This window comes from Pteronotus mesoamericanus, unplaced genomic scaffold (assembly GCF_021234165.1).
Source record: "Pteronotus mesoamericanus isolate MK-2021 breed Mesoamerican mustached bat unplaced genomic scaffold, CSHL_Meso_final contig_347, whole genome shotgun sequence".
Taxonomy (NCBI): domain Eukaryota; kingdom Metazoa; phylum Chordata; class Mammalia; order Chiroptera; family Mormoopidae; genus Pteronotus; species Pteronotus mesoamericanus.
The window spans coordinates 18,410,421-18,426,871 of NW_026555137.1; the positions used below are offsets into that span (position 1 = coordinate 18,410,421).

The 16,451-nt window shown below is 60.2% G+C and overlaps 1 protein-coding gene across 1 annotated transcript in view; it reads right to left on the reverse strand.

Annotated features, from left to right (window-relative positions):
* Positions 1 to 2,794: 2,794 nt before the first annotated feature.
* The window catches only part of PCNX2 (pecanex 2), a 215,149-nt gene continuing 201,492 nt past the window's right edge, over positions 2,795 to 16,451 (reverse strand). Inside the window, exons 29-34 of the mRNA XM_054576753.1 lie at positions 12,620 to 12,764; positions 11,720 to 11,950; positions 10,698 to 10,972; positions 9,953 to 10,137; positions 4,986 to 5,434; positions 2,795 to 3,675 (exon numbers count right to left, since the gene is read on the reverse strand). Of these exons, the coding sequence (XP_054432728.1) occupies positions 3,505 to 3,675; positions 4,986 to 5,434; positions 9,953 to 10,137; positions 10,698 to 10,972; positions 11,720 to 11,950; positions 12,620 to 12,764 (1,456 nt within the window). The 3' untranslated portion in view covers positions 2,795 to 3,504. The remainder of the gene's footprint in view (positions 3,676 to 4,985; positions 5,435 to 9,952; positions 10,138 to 10,697; positions 10,973 to 11,719; positions 11,951 to 12,619; positions 12,765 to 16,451) is intronic.

Sequence of the window (16,451 nt, forward strand, 5' to 3'; positions counted from 1 at the left end):
CACTTAGTACCATCTGTGGCGAGGCCTTTAAATAACGATTGGATTACTTTGTCCACAGACTGACAGGAAGCACCTAGGAAGATGTCAGGTGCAATCTGTCTGTTCTAAGAGCTGAGCTCCAATGAAAGATCACGTTCTGGCCTGAATGTGCCCCTCCCCCCCCCTCTGCCCAGAGTCCTATGCTGGAGCCTAACCTCTCATGCGACAGTGTTCGAAGGCGGGCCTTTGGGGGGTGACTAGGATGACAGAGACCCTGCAGGGGTCGCTTGCCCGCCCCTTCTGCTGTGGGAGGACCGTGAGAAGACGGACATCATGAACCGGGAGGTGGCCTCACTGGCCACAGACCTGCCGGCACCCTGATCTTGGGCTTCCGGCCTCCAGAGCTGTGAGAATCAACGAGTGTCTGCTTTTTAAGCCACTCGGTCTGTGGTATCAGAAAGGAGCATTCAGCAGATAACCGCCTCGGGCGCATCACGCATAGCGGGTAGCATTCCACTGAGGTTTAAAGGAGGAGGTGACGGCGCCAGGAAGAGACGCCCAGGCTGAACACCAGTTGCGGTCCATCCCCCTCCCCCTCCTCCTCCCAGCACAAGCCAGGAGCAGAGCGGCAGAGGCGGAGCACTGGGTCGTGTGGGTGCCACCGGCTGGCGGAGGCGCTCGGGAGGAAGGGTGCGGCGCGGGGCAGGTGGAGGTAGGGAGTTCTCTTCCATACCTGAGCCTGAGATGCCCACTGCTCAAATCCGGGCCCCTGACCCACTGCTGGGTGAGTCCAGCCTTCAAGGGAAAGTTCACTTTGAAAAGCACAGATGGTCCTGGTTGGATGCGACAAAGCGGAACAGATTTGGGGACTGTTTCCCAAATCCTTCTCTTCTTCCCCTGATTGGACTACCAGCCACTTAACAGACACTTAGAAAAACTTTCTTTTTACCTCTGAATAAGAGTAAGCACCTGTAGGGAGAGGGACGTATCTTTTAAATACGTAGAGTATAATTGCCGATCATCCTGGCTGAGAGGAAGAAATCCGCAGTAAAGTAGTCGGCCCAGGCCCTCCCTCCATCCCAGCCCCCCGATCAAGTGGGGTGGAGGGATGGTGGCCCCGGACACGCGGAACGGGCCTCGCCCCTTCTTCCTCTCCTTGTCCGTCTCCGTGTCTGGGAAGGGGCCGTGTGCACCGATGGCAGATGCTTGTGCCCCTGGAACACAGTGACTTGGGACTAAACAGGAAAGGGGGAGGGGCTCGAGCAGGGAGGGCTAAGCACACAGGCACCGCACCGCACATTTGACGGGCAAAGAGAAGTTGGGGCATTGAATCCTTTTAAAGCACTTGCCAAACAGTTTCGACACACACGTGCACAATCTACAATCAATTGAAAGGCACATGATTTATAAAAAATCAAGCACTACCGACTTTTTCTTTAGAGGAGAGAATTTTGTTCAGTGTCCAAATGCAGCCATAGCTGTTTAGCTGTGTGCTGGCAGAGCATTTGAATAGCTCCCGCCAGAAATGGCACCCCTGGATCTCTCTCAAATGGGGGCTACTGTACAGCCAGTATTTTGCAAGGACTGCTCTCTGGTACACCGATGACCTGCTGAAGACCAGATTAACACGTTCATGAGCTGCAAATATAAAAGGTGTTCCCGATTTTTAAAAAGTGACTGCATCCTTAACAGTCACGAAGAGTTGTGGAGTGAGTCTGGCAGCGCTGCCCCTTGTGGGCACCTGCACCTCGGAGGGAAGCGCGCGCGCCGGACGCAGGCTCCCAGCACACGCAGGCCGACTCCCTCTTCCGCAGAGGGGCTGCCGGCACGCTGGACCTCCTGCCCCTGCCTGCTCACAGGCCATGTGCACAGAAGACTCGGGAAGGAAACGGACTCAGGACGGGGAGGTGCTCAGGACAGATGCTCTGCTGCTGCGGCCGGCGATGCAGGCGCTCCCCGGTGCTTCCCCCTTCTCTCCTGCGTTCCGGGGTCATTCCCCTGCTGGCTGGCTCTCAGCTCTCCCAGGTCGCACCTTCTGGTTCTCACTTCTGGGCGCCCACAGAGTGGCCCGTCATTTGTCTTCAAGTGGGAGACGGCTCCGGGGGAGGCCACACGCAGCTCAGGGCTGCGGTCTGGTCCCGAGGTCTTGGCCGTAAAGGGGCCCAAGAGGAGGTGAGGAGCTCCAGCCAGGGGTGGGCTGGCCAGCCCAGCAAACTGCATGAGGCGGGGTGGGCTTTCACTAGACGCCTGCGTGGGAATCGGAAAAAACCACGCATGTGTCTGCGGGGACCTGCCTGAGAACAACGCACTGTGTCTCAGACTAGAGAGCCCAGCTATTATTACTAATTACCGATTCCTTTTTACAAAACAAACAAACAAAAAACACAAGAGCATTACCATCTACTTTCAAGGGATAAGGAATTCTCTGTACATATTACCCTCCCCTCTCCCCAGGCTTCCAAATCCTGGAGACCTTGAAGAAATTTGTACAACTGTTTGCAAATTCTTTCTAGCTATCGTCTCTTCAAAAGGGATGGTTCACGGGGCCGGCGGTGTTCTCATGGACCGTGTGCCCTGGGCCCCTTCCCTGCCTGCTGTCAGCAAGAGGCCAGCTTGCAGCTCTACCCATTGGGAAAAGCAAGATGGGGAAAGTCTCAGAATTTGCCCAAGTGCCATTCTCACCGTAAGCGATTCATTTTTTAGAAATGACAACAGTTCAGCAGAACTCAAAGAACTTGACACAGCAATAACTACAAACCTTTTAATTCCAAAAACAAAGGAGTGTGCAGGGGACCCGCGACCCGGCGTGGTGGGGACCACTCGGCCCGGGGAGCAAGCGTACGTCCTGTGTGTGTGGGAAGTCGCCGTGGGACACTGTGTCCCTCCAAGATGGCATCCGGCCCTGCCTGGGCCAGACGTCACGCTCACACCAGTGGGGGCTGCTGGGCTGGGTCACAGGGAGCTGCGGGCGGGACTGCGTGCACTGTCGCTGGTTTATGCTCACCCGACATCGGCATAAATATTACGAAGCAGCGAGATTGTCCTGATGGGTGGATGTAACCTCAGCACACTTGGCCCACGGATGGCATGATTCGCACGGCTGCTCACGGCTTTGTCACGGTGACAGGAGTGTATAAAAGGCCAATTATTTAACATGCAGTTGTCTTATTTCCATCAGGGCAGAAAGTTATTTATGTGCCCTAGCTAGTTGTTTTAGATGTTACATCATTTCTGTGTGAATCTTCAAATTCTGGAAAGTGCCTGTGCCTCCCTTGTTCCCAGCTCTGGGCAGCAGGCGAGGAGGCCTGCCGTCAAGATGTCCCCCCGACCCCCATTACGTGAACTAGTTTTCAAGAACCTGAGATAAAATTATTCCGTTTTCTACAACAGCTCTCATTTGTCCACAGAAAGGGCCCCACATGGATGACAGTATTTGCTCTTTTCAGTTTCGGGGGAGCAGAAAGGAAGAAGAGGAAGGAGCCCCTGTGGGACTCGGTTTCTCCGGCTGAGGGGCCCTTCCCAGCCCTACTGCTCGTCCGAGGCGCTCTGCTGGGAAGCTGTGTCGTCCAGGCCCATGTCCTCCTGGCTGGCTCGCCTGCAGACCACCCCGGGGCCCCCAGCCATGGCCTCAGCCAGACGGCGGCCGCGAAGCTGCCCGTGTTCGGCTTCGGTGGGTTCACTCGGCTCGGAGAAGTGCTTCCAAAGAGAAAAGAGAGGAAATCGCTCAGCAAGCAGGTATGGCCACTTCGGACTACCACCTGGCCGCGGCACGCCCTGGCCTGCTAAGCGCCCGCGCTGCCGGGGTAGGAGCTGAGATTCCACAGTCGGGCCACCTTACAGAGGGCCCGACGGTGGCCTCGGAGGAGGGACGTGGGATGTGGGGGCTCTTCTCGGGTAATCTGGACATGCTGGAAAGATGACCTTGCATAAAAGGTCATTGTTGTGCCGGTTTCCCAGGTTTCGGCCAATGTCCCTTCATAGACACCTAGCCCCATCGACAAATGCTAGGTCCTGCAGGCTGGACCCGAACGGCACTCCAGGATCCCCCCCACCCCCGGCCCTGAACGCATTAGGACTCGGTCCTCCGCGAGGGAGAGGGGGGAGAGGATTTGCCAGAATCCCAGAACGGCACCCACAGATTGTGTCTTCAGCACAGACTGGGGGTGGGGGGAAGGTGTGATGTTCTGTGCATTTTTATTGAGGACATGGGAAAAAAGGAAGATTGTTTATACGTTTAGTGATCTAACTAAATTTAGTCACCAGGCTCCCTGCTTGTGGCCGATGTGGCCCCCGGTCTCCAGGAGGCCCATCAGCTGTTCCCTGAAAGGATGCACAGCCTCGTGCGCCCAGGGTCCCGGGTGGCGGACGGTGCTGCCAGTGCTCCCACGGGGGCAGGGGGGCATCTGCCGCGGGGGCCTGTCTCCAGGAAGGAGAGGGAGGGCAGAGCCCCCTCGCCCCCCTGCGGTAACTGCCCCAGAACCAGGAATCTGCAGGCTGACGGCCATGGCTGCCGGGGGGGACGCCCGGGTGCCCCCCTGCCCCCCGCAGGAGAGAGCAGCTGGGTGTTCGGTCCTCGTCTCACCAGCGAGCCTGCACCTCTGGACGAGGAATGGTTTATCTGGGTGAAGTCCTCACAGCTCTCCTTTTCTGTGTTTGAATGTGTATAAATAGGCGGCCATTTCGGCAGCTTTGGGATTACATCTGGACAGGAATCGGTGACGATGGGACTCCAGTGCTGATGGGTGTCCTGAGTGTCCCTCTGGCAGAGTGACATGAAGAGAGGATGAAGGAACACGTGCTCCCGCTGTGCAGACCAGTGAGAGAGAACACCCCTGTATCCCGGGCTCGGGGCTCGGGGCGACAACTCTGCTGAGCTCCTACAGCGTTGTTACCTCCAGGACGTGTCAGCCCCGGGGCGCGGCCAGGCTGTCTCCTGGCTCACACCCTGCCGCCTGTCACTGCGGAGCCAGGCCAGGACCCCGCGCGCCGCCCGGCCCGGCCCTTACCCGTGCGGCCTGGCCGGCAGCCCTGGCCGAGGGGCCCATCACGATGTTGACGCTGCTGGAGGACTGGGTGTCGCTGGTGTTGCTCCCCTCCGCCGCGGACAGGCCCGAGATGACGAGAGCGCTGGAGAAGCTCCTCTTGCCGAACAGGAAGCTGAGGGTGGAGCTGGTGGACGAGCCCAGGCTGGACCTGATCAGCGCCTCGGCCCGCTCCCGGACGCTCAGGTGGCCCGTGGTGGTGACGGGCGGGGGCTGGGAGTGCAGGGATGCGGCCGAGGTGCGTAAGGAGAGCCGGCTGCCCGAGAGCCTGGGGGCCAGCCCGTGGGCCGACGTGGACGTCTGCAGGAAGGCCGGGTGGCTTTCTAAGATGGGGCCGGACGAGCTCAAGGCGGGGGGCCGTTGGCTTAACGCCCCGTGGGCCTGCACAGACTGACTCCTGCCCTTCCTCCTGCCTTTAAAAGAAAGCAGAACAGGTTGCCATAGCAGGTGGTCACCAACATCAGTGTGCATGCCGTGCGGTGGGGGGCCTGCTCTGCCTGGGCCTGAGGGGCCTCCGTGGGCCCACCGCCTTCAAGGCCGGGCCTGAGAGCTGGAAGTCCCACCGGGGGCTCCACGGAGGCCTCGAGGGCCACCGGGCTCACCCCAGACTTCGCCGGCTTCGACATTCAAGCGGTACATTCCTGGGAGCCTTGGTCCCAGACACACCAGGACAATGCCAGGAGTGCAGCTCGCCCTCGTCGACCTGACGTTTTGCTCCTGCTTCAGAACCCGGGTCCCTATCCTCATCCCATAAGCGGTGACAAAGGGAAAACGAGGGTTTTATCACGTTTCATTGCTTAAAAAAAAAAAAAAGGGAAATAAAGGGTTGAGCCACCTGCTTGGCCTTTGTTTCCTAGAAACGTTTTCCCCTAAGATCCAGGTCTCTAAGAGGACGCCCTCCGAGGGCCCCCTGTGTGGGCAGCGCCACTGGCAGGTCCAGCGCCACCCCCCCCCCGCCACTGCTGTCCTTCCCCTCGGGCTCCCTGGTGGCCCCAGCCCTTGAGACGCTGGGCCAGGCAAGGCCATGTGGATGAAGGCGACGGGCAGCACTGGAGAGCTGGTCCTGCCTGTGTCTCCGGACGGACCCCTTGGAGCACATGTGTGGGCAGGGCCTCCTGGGCGGCGCTGCGGGCGGGCAGCGGCGAGGAAACGTGGGCACGCTGAGTCGCTCCACTAAGTGTCAGTAATCACCAGGGTCTAATTAAAATCTCATTTTGAAGGGGGCAAATAGTGACATCACAGTTCTGTCGACTGCCTGATCGGTGTCTCCTGAAGCTGCTAGAATAGGCCTTCGAGCCATCAGAACGAGGGGGCGGAGGGTGGGTGCCCACCGGACCTCGCAGGCATTTTCTTACGACCCACTCACCCCAAACGCTCAAATCACTACCTGTGCATCTGGTGATTCTAGACTATTCATCCATGCCCACAGAACCCCCTGAGGAGAAAGAGATCTTTTGAGAAAGATCTATTTTTTGAGAAAGAGCTCCTCAGGGAACAACGGTTAACCTAGAGATGCCAGGGGTCCCGCCCCCGCCCCGATCCTGCCCACACCGGCTCACTGGCGGGAGGGCCCTTCGCCTCACGTTGACCTTTGTGCCCCGTGACCACCATGACGCCGGCACCCGTTTCCAGGGTGCTCCCCCCGGCTCTTGCCCGGCTGCTGGGAAAACAGGCGCTGCTCAGCTCCGCAGGCCGGGCGTCACCCTCCCTGGGGTGAGGGCGGGCCGCGCCTGGCGTGGGGACCGGCCCCGGGGCCGGGCCCCTCTGACCTGCTGGAGAGCTGTGTTAGTCACTCTTGTAGAGGAAAAAAGAGGGAGAGAAGGGACCCTGACGAATGAGAACTGAGAACAGAGATGGCGATTTGTTAGTTTATTCAGCGTGTGGCAAGGCCAAACATCTGCTTGTGATTTATACCGTAACGCTGATTGCTGCCCCAAAACGCGCCACAGTCACCCGCAGTCAGCGGTCCCGATGCCGGGGAGAGGACCACCGGGCTCGGTGGGGGACTTCCCAGCGAATTCCAGAGACAGAGGGACAAAGGCCCGTCTGTGTGACAAAGGGGAAATCTATGTTCTCTGCGGGAAGAGGCCACCTCCCCCCAACCTCTTTGCTTCAGATTTTCCTGTTGCTTTTTGTTGTTGTTGCTTGATTTTTTTAATTTAATTTTGCAAATGGAACAAGTGAGCACACCATGCTAAATGCATCTGTGCTACACAGAATCACTATCTTATAGTTTAACTCTGCCAATTACTTCATGATCAAATTATGAGGTTTCCAGGGAAAACCTCCCCAGAGCCGGGGTGCAACGCCATGAGGACCCTCCTTGCTCCACAGCCGGCTCTTCCGGCTTTGACCGTCACCTGCCAGGCTGTGTGCAGATCCTCACCAAGAGAAGAGCGGGCCCTTCTTCTCCCCGCAGGGCTCTGCTCAGTCATGGGTCCTCTCAGGGAGCAGGCCGCGGGCGCCCCAGCCGCGCACCCATTCAGCGGGCACACCCGTCGCTGACCGCGGTAAGACGGCGGCAGGCTGTCGGGCCCCGGTGACCGCCTGGGCCCACCGGCCAGGCGTGAGGTGCTGGGCACGCCAGGAACCGTGCGTCACCGTGCGTCGCCGTGCGCAGGGGCTCTGCGGTGGGGACCCAGGTGGGACCCCAGTCCTCTGAGCGAGTCTGGCAAGGGCCTGCATCGGGCACCGGGCTGGGGACCGAGGTGAGGACCGAGGGCGGGAGCAGATGGGACCGTGGTTGTGGGACGTAAGCCTTGGCACTGTGAGAAAAGCAGGACAGACCCCTACTCCTACGATTTGGTTCATGTTTGTCCTGAAGAACCGCTCAGTCGCTGCTCCTTGGTCGTGCCCTGCCCAGAGGCGGGTTGCCTGTCCCGCTCCGGCCTCCTCCGTCCTAACTGCCTGCTTACCTGGCAGTCCGTGGTCCTGCCCACCCTGCGCCCTGCCTCTCTGAAGTGACCAATGGCGACCGCGTCGTTTCTACAGGCTCAGCGCATGGCCACTGACTGACAAGTGAGGGACGGGAGGGGCCCCCTGCAGAGCTGGGTCGAAGGCGGGAGTCACTGCCTCAGCCTGGAGGTCCCGTGTGGTCGGGGTCCTAATGCCCAAGGCCTGAACCCCCTGCCCCCGACATCCTGGGGCCACCTCTGGTCCTACTCAGAACAACAGCCTGACCTGACTGATGTGACAGCTCCACCCCTCTGGCCGCGGTGTGACTGCGCAGGCCACCGGCAGGAGTGAGCGGGGAGGCGGTGCCTCCTCTGTTTGGAGTGGGAGGGGCCGGGCCTCCATCCGCCTCCCCTCCCCCTCCCAGCTCTCTGACCCTTGCGGATGGCACCCAGCCTCCCTGAGGCCTTCTTTCCACAGGCACCTCAGCTTGTTGAGCAAGGGGCGGGACATGTGGCCGCCCCTGTCCCTTTCTCTGTCCCGCACACAGCGGCTAGGGGCTCCAGCTGGCTGCCCCAGGAAGAGCCAGGCATCGGCTTTGCGTGCTGGGGGCCAGGAGGAAGGCCAGTTGTCAGAGGAGCCCTGGCCAGCAGGGCACAGGGCGAGGTCTGCGGAGCTCTGGGAGCGAGGGTGACCTCTGGGGAGGGTGCCCCACCCACTCATTCCCAGCTCGGGGCCCAGGGCAGCGTCCCAGCCCAGGGTGGTTAGATCGTGGGTTCCGGGCTCAGACTGCCTGGGTCCAAACCCCAGATCAGCCCCTGCCCCGCTGGGTGACTCTGGGCCGTGACCGCAGGTCTTGCGCCCCCTCTGTTCACCTGCACGGTGAGGCCCAGGACGGTGCCCACCTCAGAGTCGTGGTGAGGATACAGCGACTTTGCCTGGGAGGCACTTGGGATGGTGTCCGCCCGCTGGGCTCCGGAGGATGGCAGCAGGGAGCGGGAGCAGCAAGGGGCCTCCTAAAGTCCCCAGCAGAATGACACTGGCCTCAGGGCCCTGGGCCCCGTCAGGGGGTGGGAGCCCCGGTGACGTCACCAGGCTTGCCTCGTTACCGGGCAACCACACTGGATACCTACCTACCTGTCTAATCATCTGCATCATCTGTCTGTCTGTCTGTCTGTCTGTCAATCTATCTATCTGCCTAATCATCTGTCTCTATCTATCTATCATCCACTTATGTGTCTCTATCTCCCTATCTGTCATCTATCATCTACCTGTCTACCATGTTGCCCATGTTGATACAAATCCTCCCTATTTTACTTAAACCCCCAGCCTGGCTCTAGGCACATCCAGGAGGCTGGGGCGCTCCTTGCTGGCTCTGGTGCGGGGTTGGCAGGTGGGACCGGCAGGAAGAGGCACCTCACGAAGGCTCCTGGCCGGCAAGGAAGCTCTGGGGCGAGCAGGCTTTGAAGGGCGAGGCCGAGCTCGATGTGCTGACGGGAACCAGAGCCGAGCGCCTGCCACTCCTGCCTCCACCCGGCACGTTCTTGTGAGCCCTCGGGAGCCTCGTCTAGCCTGGCCCCGCCTCCGCTCCTCGCGGGGAGCGGGGTTCTCTCCCCTCTTTGCTTCTCCGAAGTGTCAGGTGTGAATGGAGGGTGTGAGAACTAGAGAGAAGCAGGAAAAGGGCGGGGGGGAGGCCGGCTGGTCCTGCCGCAGGCGTGGAGAGCAGCGAGGACGAAAACCCCGTCGTGGGTCAAGACTGCGGCACGGCCAGCCACAGCGGCACCCGAGGCGGTGGGCGCTGACCGGGCGAGAGGCGCGAAGGGAGGGGTGCGCGCGGGACAGCCAGGCAGAAAGACCGGCGGCTGGCTGAGGTCATGGACGGACAGATGGAGAAAGCATAAAAGCTGCACCTGACAGTTTTTTCCTGAGCAAAACTGACAAGATTCAGTGCATTTTGGGGCGTCCCTCATCCCAATACTGATGACGTTGCCGGGACCACGGGAGCCTGTATCAGCAACGCCAGGCCCTGCTGCACCCACCTGTGCTCCGTGTCCCTTCCCGGGGTGACCAGTGGCGGGCCCCCTCTTTCCTGGGCTGCTCTGTGCTGCTCTCCTGGCTGTCGCCACCCGGGGCGCTGCTGCCGCCTGTGGACGGGGCGCCCCCTCCGTCCGCGTCCTCGATGTTGCCGCCACTGCGCTGGCCGGCGTGGCAGTCCTTCCGCATCCTGTGGTGGGAAACGCGGCCAGGGCTCTCATCGGGGCGCTTCTACACCCCTAACGCCCCACGCCCGTGTCGGAACCAGGGTGAGCCACGCTACAGGTGAGCTGCGCGCCTGGGGTACAGGCGGGGAGAGGGGCCTCTGGTCCCCAAATCTCAAGCGTCTAACAGATGAAAACCCTGCAGCAGGATGAATAAGCTCCAGTCTCAATCTTCCAGAAGAACCATCCGCGTGGATCCCTCAGAGGACCCATCCCAGCTACCCAGGGACACGGTGCCAGCCAGGGAGGCAGACTCATGGCTGAGGGGGAGGACGCCCTGTCCCCGTTCCCTGTGACAGACATGGAACACCTGGGTCCTAAAGACCCAGAACCTCAGCAGCTCTGCGAGGGCCGGGGCAGGTGCTCGGCCTGTGGGCGGGGGCGGGGCGGGAAACACCAAGCCGCCCCCTGACACTGCACTTTGAAACAAGCGATCCCTTAGATGGCCCGTGCGGGCCGTCATCACACGGGAAAGGCGCCCCGCCCCGCCCGGCACCCAGCTGAAGGCTGTGGCGTGGACACCTACCTTAACCACTTGGTTCGGAACCATGTCCGGACGCTGTCCAAAGTGACAGGTCCGCACCAGACGTTCCTCAGCTGCCGGTGGGTCCCTAGGTAGGACGTGGTTAGCGGGGAGACATACATGGGGTACCCCAGGGGCTGGTCGCAGGAGGAGTTAATCAGGTTCCGGAGGACCTGCTTGTTGTTCTGGATGCTGCCGCGCTCCGGGTTGCGGTTACGGAGGAATATGAGCTCCTGCTGCTGCCCGGCCCAAAGGCCCCGGACACACTCTTTGTTGACCTGCAGGTCAGGAGAGGAGCGGGAGGAAAGCGGACGGTGTGGGCGCTCGGCCCGCTGGGGGTAACCTGCAGCGCACGAGCAGGACCGCGGGCCTGCAGCGGCGCGGCCGCGTTTCCACGGGAACGTGGAGCAGAGAGGAGGGAGCTCCTGTTTCTGCCCTGTGGTTTGAAGCTACAGGAAGAGAAGAGTCACCGGGCCCTTCCCAGGTGGCTCGGTGGGTTGGAGCGTCGCCCTGTGCACCCAAAGGCTGAGGCTTCGATCCCTGGTCAGGGCACAGGCCTCGGTTTGCGGTGTGATCCCCGGTCGGGGTGCGTATGAGAGGCAACCAACCAATATTTCTCTCTCTCTCTCTCTCACCCTTCCTCTCTCCAAAAAAATAAAAAATAAAAAAATTTTTAAAAAAATCAACAAACATATCCTCAGGTGAGAATTAAAAGAAAAGAATCATTGGGAAGGACGTGCTCGGGTGCAGGAATAGATTATTGGAGACAAGTCTGGAATTTCAGAGAATTAGGAAGCCTTTAAAAAGAAGTCGATCACGACCTGTACCTAGATGTGCATCGCGCTCTGGTCTGCGGGGCGGGAAGGGGCCCCGCCCGGGAGCGCAGCCCAGCTCCCCTCTAAGAGCATGGCCCTGAGCCGGCCACGCCGGCCCAGCGATGCCAGCGTGGGCGCCCACCACCACACTGCTCCCCGCCTCGCCCCGCACAGCCCCAGGCAGGAGACGCGCGGCGCCCGCCGCTGTACCTTGATCACCTTGAAGCTCAGGAAGCCCCTGTGGAGCCTGAGGACCTTGTACTGATCGGCGCCCTCGTCGGCCACACGCCGCAGCGTGAGCAGCTCCTCCCTGTTGGCCAGCACGGCGCCCCTCCAGGCTGGGTCGCCCTCGTGGCAGATGACCACCTTCTCCTCGAAGGACTGGATGGCCTCAAAGAGGACCCCGGGGTCCTCGTACTCGTCGGGGCATGTGAACTGGTCCTGGGGAGAGACGGGAGCCTGAGGGCCAAGGCCGCGGTGAGGGGGTGGGGCTGAGCCCACGGCACGTCTCGCCCTCCCCGCTCGCTCTCCCCGAGCCCTGTGCTGGCGGAGGACGCCTCCTCGTCCCCGTCCCACCGCTGGGCCATGCCCAGGGACAGAGCTCCGTGGCTCAGGTTCTTAGGACCTCTCGGTACAGTTCGGGCACTTCTGATATGCGTCACTTGCTCTGGCTGAGTGCCCCCTCCCCTCCTGGTGGTATATCACCACCTCCTAACAGTTCTGGAGGGAGAATGGCCGCTGGCCAATGTCAAGGCTCTCCAGGCAGCCTCTGCCTGGTCACCTACATAATGAACCTACTCCAACATGTCATGCCAAGGATGGGGACCATGTTTTTCCTAATGTTTCAAGCTGATACACTTTAAAGATTTTATTTATTTATATTCAGAGAGAGGGGGAGAGAGGGAGAACGAGAGAGAAACATCGACCTGTGAGAGATGCACTGACCAGTTGCCACTCACACACTCCCAACCAGGGACCTTGCCCGTAACCCAGGCATGTGGCCTGGCTGGGAGTTGAACCTGCAACCCTTCGGTTCACAGGCCGGCACTCAGTGCGCTGAGCCACACCAGCCGGGGCTCAAGCTGATACTTTTTAAAAATGGATGTTTACCTGGTGAAGCTTCAGGGACATCCTGATGGCTGGCGCGACCACTTTATGCAGCAGGTCCATGTCCGCAAACACCCACTCATCTCGCGCTGTGACTCGGAAGTCGCCTTTGAAGAGGGCGTGGAGGCCGTACAGGAAGGAGTCCAGGCTGTAAGACACAGTCCCAGCTGCTGTGGGTTCACGCTGAACAAACGGTGTTCAGAGTCCTGCCACCCTGAGCGAGGGCCCAGCCTCCCACATCACACAGGACATCTTCAGGCTCGTCCTGCAGGAACAGGAAGATGGCCCCGGACGCGCCCCCTTGCACCCAACACCTAACCTGGGCCTGCGCGGGACCCTCGTGACAACTGGTGGCACGGTCGTCGTCAGTCATTTTAGGAGCCCCTGACCCTCGTGACCCCTCGATGCGACAGCACAGATCCCGGTCAGGACTGGCCGACCACGAGAGGACCGGGTGACTGCAGACTCGCCCGGCCTGTTTTATTTTTCTTCTCTGTTCCTGGGTATCACTTTCGGGCTGTTACTCAGCACAGAACTCGGATTCTACAATACGCAGCGAGCAAGTAAACCCACACAAATCTCAAATCGACCACGTAGACTCACAGAGAACATCCAGCTTCCAGTCTGTTTTCCAACGGCCGGCGGGAGCGGCACGACCGAGGGTTTACAGGAGGGACCGCGGGGTCCTCCTGCAGGCTCGCCCCGGCTTCCGCGCTCCCAGCTGTTTCTCCTTGTGTCCCTTTCCCGAGCGCCTCCGAGCGTTGCCGGGGTGGAGAGCGCGGGCGTCACTCGGGGAACCCCCACAGTCTACGTCAGGGACGCTTCGGGTGAACAGGGGGTCTGGCTGCGGCAAGTGGCTCTGCCCGTGTTGTGAGGAGAGAAAGCTCTTGTCCTTACTTCCTGTCTGCATGGACGTTGACAGACCAGGCAGCAGCCGCCTCCGCCACCTGGCCTCTGGCATCCCCGAGCGGAGCTATGGGGCAAGGGCCGGCAGGGCGCACACAGGGCAGAAGAGGGACCGAGTGAGCAGGAGGGCGAGTGTTGGGGGTGTGTCTCCGAGGAAGGCTGCTCCTGCGGATTCGATGGGCTGGCTCGCTGAGCACGACTTCTCCCTCCGATTAGCGCGTTGGACCTGCCCCTAGTCCGGGAAACAGTCCCACCGATGGTGAACTCAGTGTCTCGCTGCGACACATGCTACTGTCGTTAACATGAGTCTAGAACGCCCGGGGGAGAATGCGGTCTGGCCAGGTGGGGCTCAGGCACCGTGGCCAGGAGGAGCCGGGAACCCCCAGAAAGAGCTAAGGGAGGCAGCCTTCCTGAAGTCTCTCCCACACAAAACAAAGACTTCGCAGGCTGGGCGCTTCGGGGACAGCCTGCGAGGCACCGGAGGGGGGTGACGGAGGGTGAGGTCACAGGAAGCAGAGCCCGGCTGCAGCAGGCGGTGCCCGGCGCACTCTGAGCTGCCACCTGAAACATCTGAAACTGCCTACCATCAGCTAGGAGCCAAGTACGGAAAGGCAGGGCTCCATGTAAAACAGGGGCGGGGTTTATTCAGGGAGGAATTAGAGATACCACGTTGCTTGCACACATGTGTAAGAGGAAACACATGTGGGGACAGAGATGGTGGCAAAGGGCTTGCCTAGACACCCAGCGACCTCGCAGACGCCAGGAAGAGCAGGAGCTCATGGCCCAGCCCGCTGTGAGCTCAGGGGCAAGTGCAGGGCAGAGCGGCCACACGCTGCCCCTGGCGGCGGGGCAGGAGCCAGCCAGCCCCACTGCGGCCTGGCGGAAGTGCTGGCCTTCCCATCCGTGGCCCCCACAGTATCCGCCTCTCTGGTCATCCCCACTTGCAGAGAAAAGCGACACACTGTGGCGCTGAGCGCTGCTCTATTAAACCCCCACTACAGCAGGTCCTCTTATCTTGCCCTGTCATGGAGTTTGTGAGCCAGGCACTCGGCAGCGTAGGGACGCCTGTATCTGCCTGCACGGGGTCATACAGGGGACCGGGCAGGGCCCTAAAGAAAGCTGATGGGTATGTAAACGCACTAAAAATTTAATGAATAAAAACAGCTCTAAAAATATTACTCCTTAATAAGAGGACGAGCAGCTGGTATGTGATGTGCTTTCTTTTTAAGGGGCAGAGGCTGGTATGTAACAATGCACCGCTCAACCCAGGAGCAGATCCACGGCGCCACCCCCAACCCGAGTCCAGTGGGGGCCCAGGCGGCACTGCCTCCCTGTCGGCACCGCCTCCCTGTCGGCACCCTGCCCTCGTCTGCAGGGCTCTGTCCCGCCCCAGTGAGGACCTGACCAACGATCATGCCGTTTTAGCTGAGTGTGTGCTGTGCATGTGTGCCCTGAGCATGCACATGCACACGTGTGCCAGTGGGCTGGAAAGGACCTTCCAGCCTCTGCCTCAGAGTGGCCCTGCACCCCAGCCGACACCACCAACCACAGAGCAGGGGCTCAGGGACCCTCCCCGACTGCACCGATGCCTATCGCGCGGTCCTTCTGGTCCGACCCAGCTCCCTAGGACAGGGTGACGGAGCCTCCGGGGACGGTGTAGATGAGAAGCTGGGCCATCAGCACCGCAGCATAGTGGTCACGCCCTTGCTGGAAAGGGCCAGTTTCCGGCCTGAGGCCCTGGGGCATCCGATGATGCCTCAGCCCAGGTTGCCCGGGCTCAGGCTGAGCGGCCCAGCCGCTGCAGCTCCTCCCTCGCACCTCGCACGGCCCCGCCAACTCGAGGGCGGCCAGCTGAGGCAAAGGCCGTTTCCCGCCTCCTGCATCTCAGCTGTCTCTACTCACAGAGGAACCCTCGGCTCTTTTCTAGCGGAGGTGGCCGATGCCCTGCTAAGCCTGGCTCTTGTTCAGAATCACGGAGCAGCTCACCCCGGTTATCACCCGCACCCTCTCTCCCTGGCTCTCAAATGGTGGCAGATTTGCCCACTAAGGGACATTTGGCAATAGTGGGAGACATTTTTAGATGTCACAACTTGGGGGGGGGTTGCTATTGGCATCTAGTGGGAAACCAGGCAGGAGTGGGTGCAGCCTCAATGCAGGGGACAGCACCCCCCAACAAGGAACCGCACAGCCCCAACTACTAACAGTGTGCTGCTGAGAAACCCTGCTCTTTCAAAAAATAAAAAAGAAAAGAAAAGAGAATCACTGATTTTAAGGACAAAGATTTTTAAGGATGGACAATGGGTCCAGACTTAATTGATCCGAGGATTCAGAGGGAAACAACTTTAAGCTGGGATAGTTTTTGTAGAACTCACAATGGGTCCTCCAGAACCACAGCTGATCTGTTCATTTTAGTTAATTTCTGAACAGGTCTGCGTACCCTGTGTTTACAGATTGGCCTGGGAAGGACCTTCCGCCGGAGCGTGTTGCCATCAATGGGAGCTTTTGCGACACATGCGAACAATTAAGTGTGCTTTGCAGGCTGGGTTTCCCGCGCTTACTGATTGATTAGTCACGGAGATACTTCCAGAGTATGTGCTTATTACCACGCCGGTACTCCAGGCTCGGGGAGCCCCTCCCCTCGGGGACAGCAGCATGTCAGACAGGCTTTGTGCCCCCTCCCCACCCCCACTGTGGAATCAGCCACCCCGCGTGCCTGGGCCTCGCAGCTCATCCCATCTCTCCGGACCTCATGCTCCTGCGCAAGCTCCCCGAACAGGGACCGAGCTCCTGGTGACCCGCACCAAAAAGGACAACGCCTCACGTTTTCTGGTGGCCTGTGGGGTACGAAGTGCGTTCCATTTCACCAGGTCACCCCGTTCTCCTGGAAGCCTGCACAAGACGCAGCAACAGGACCCATGCATCGGCGAGG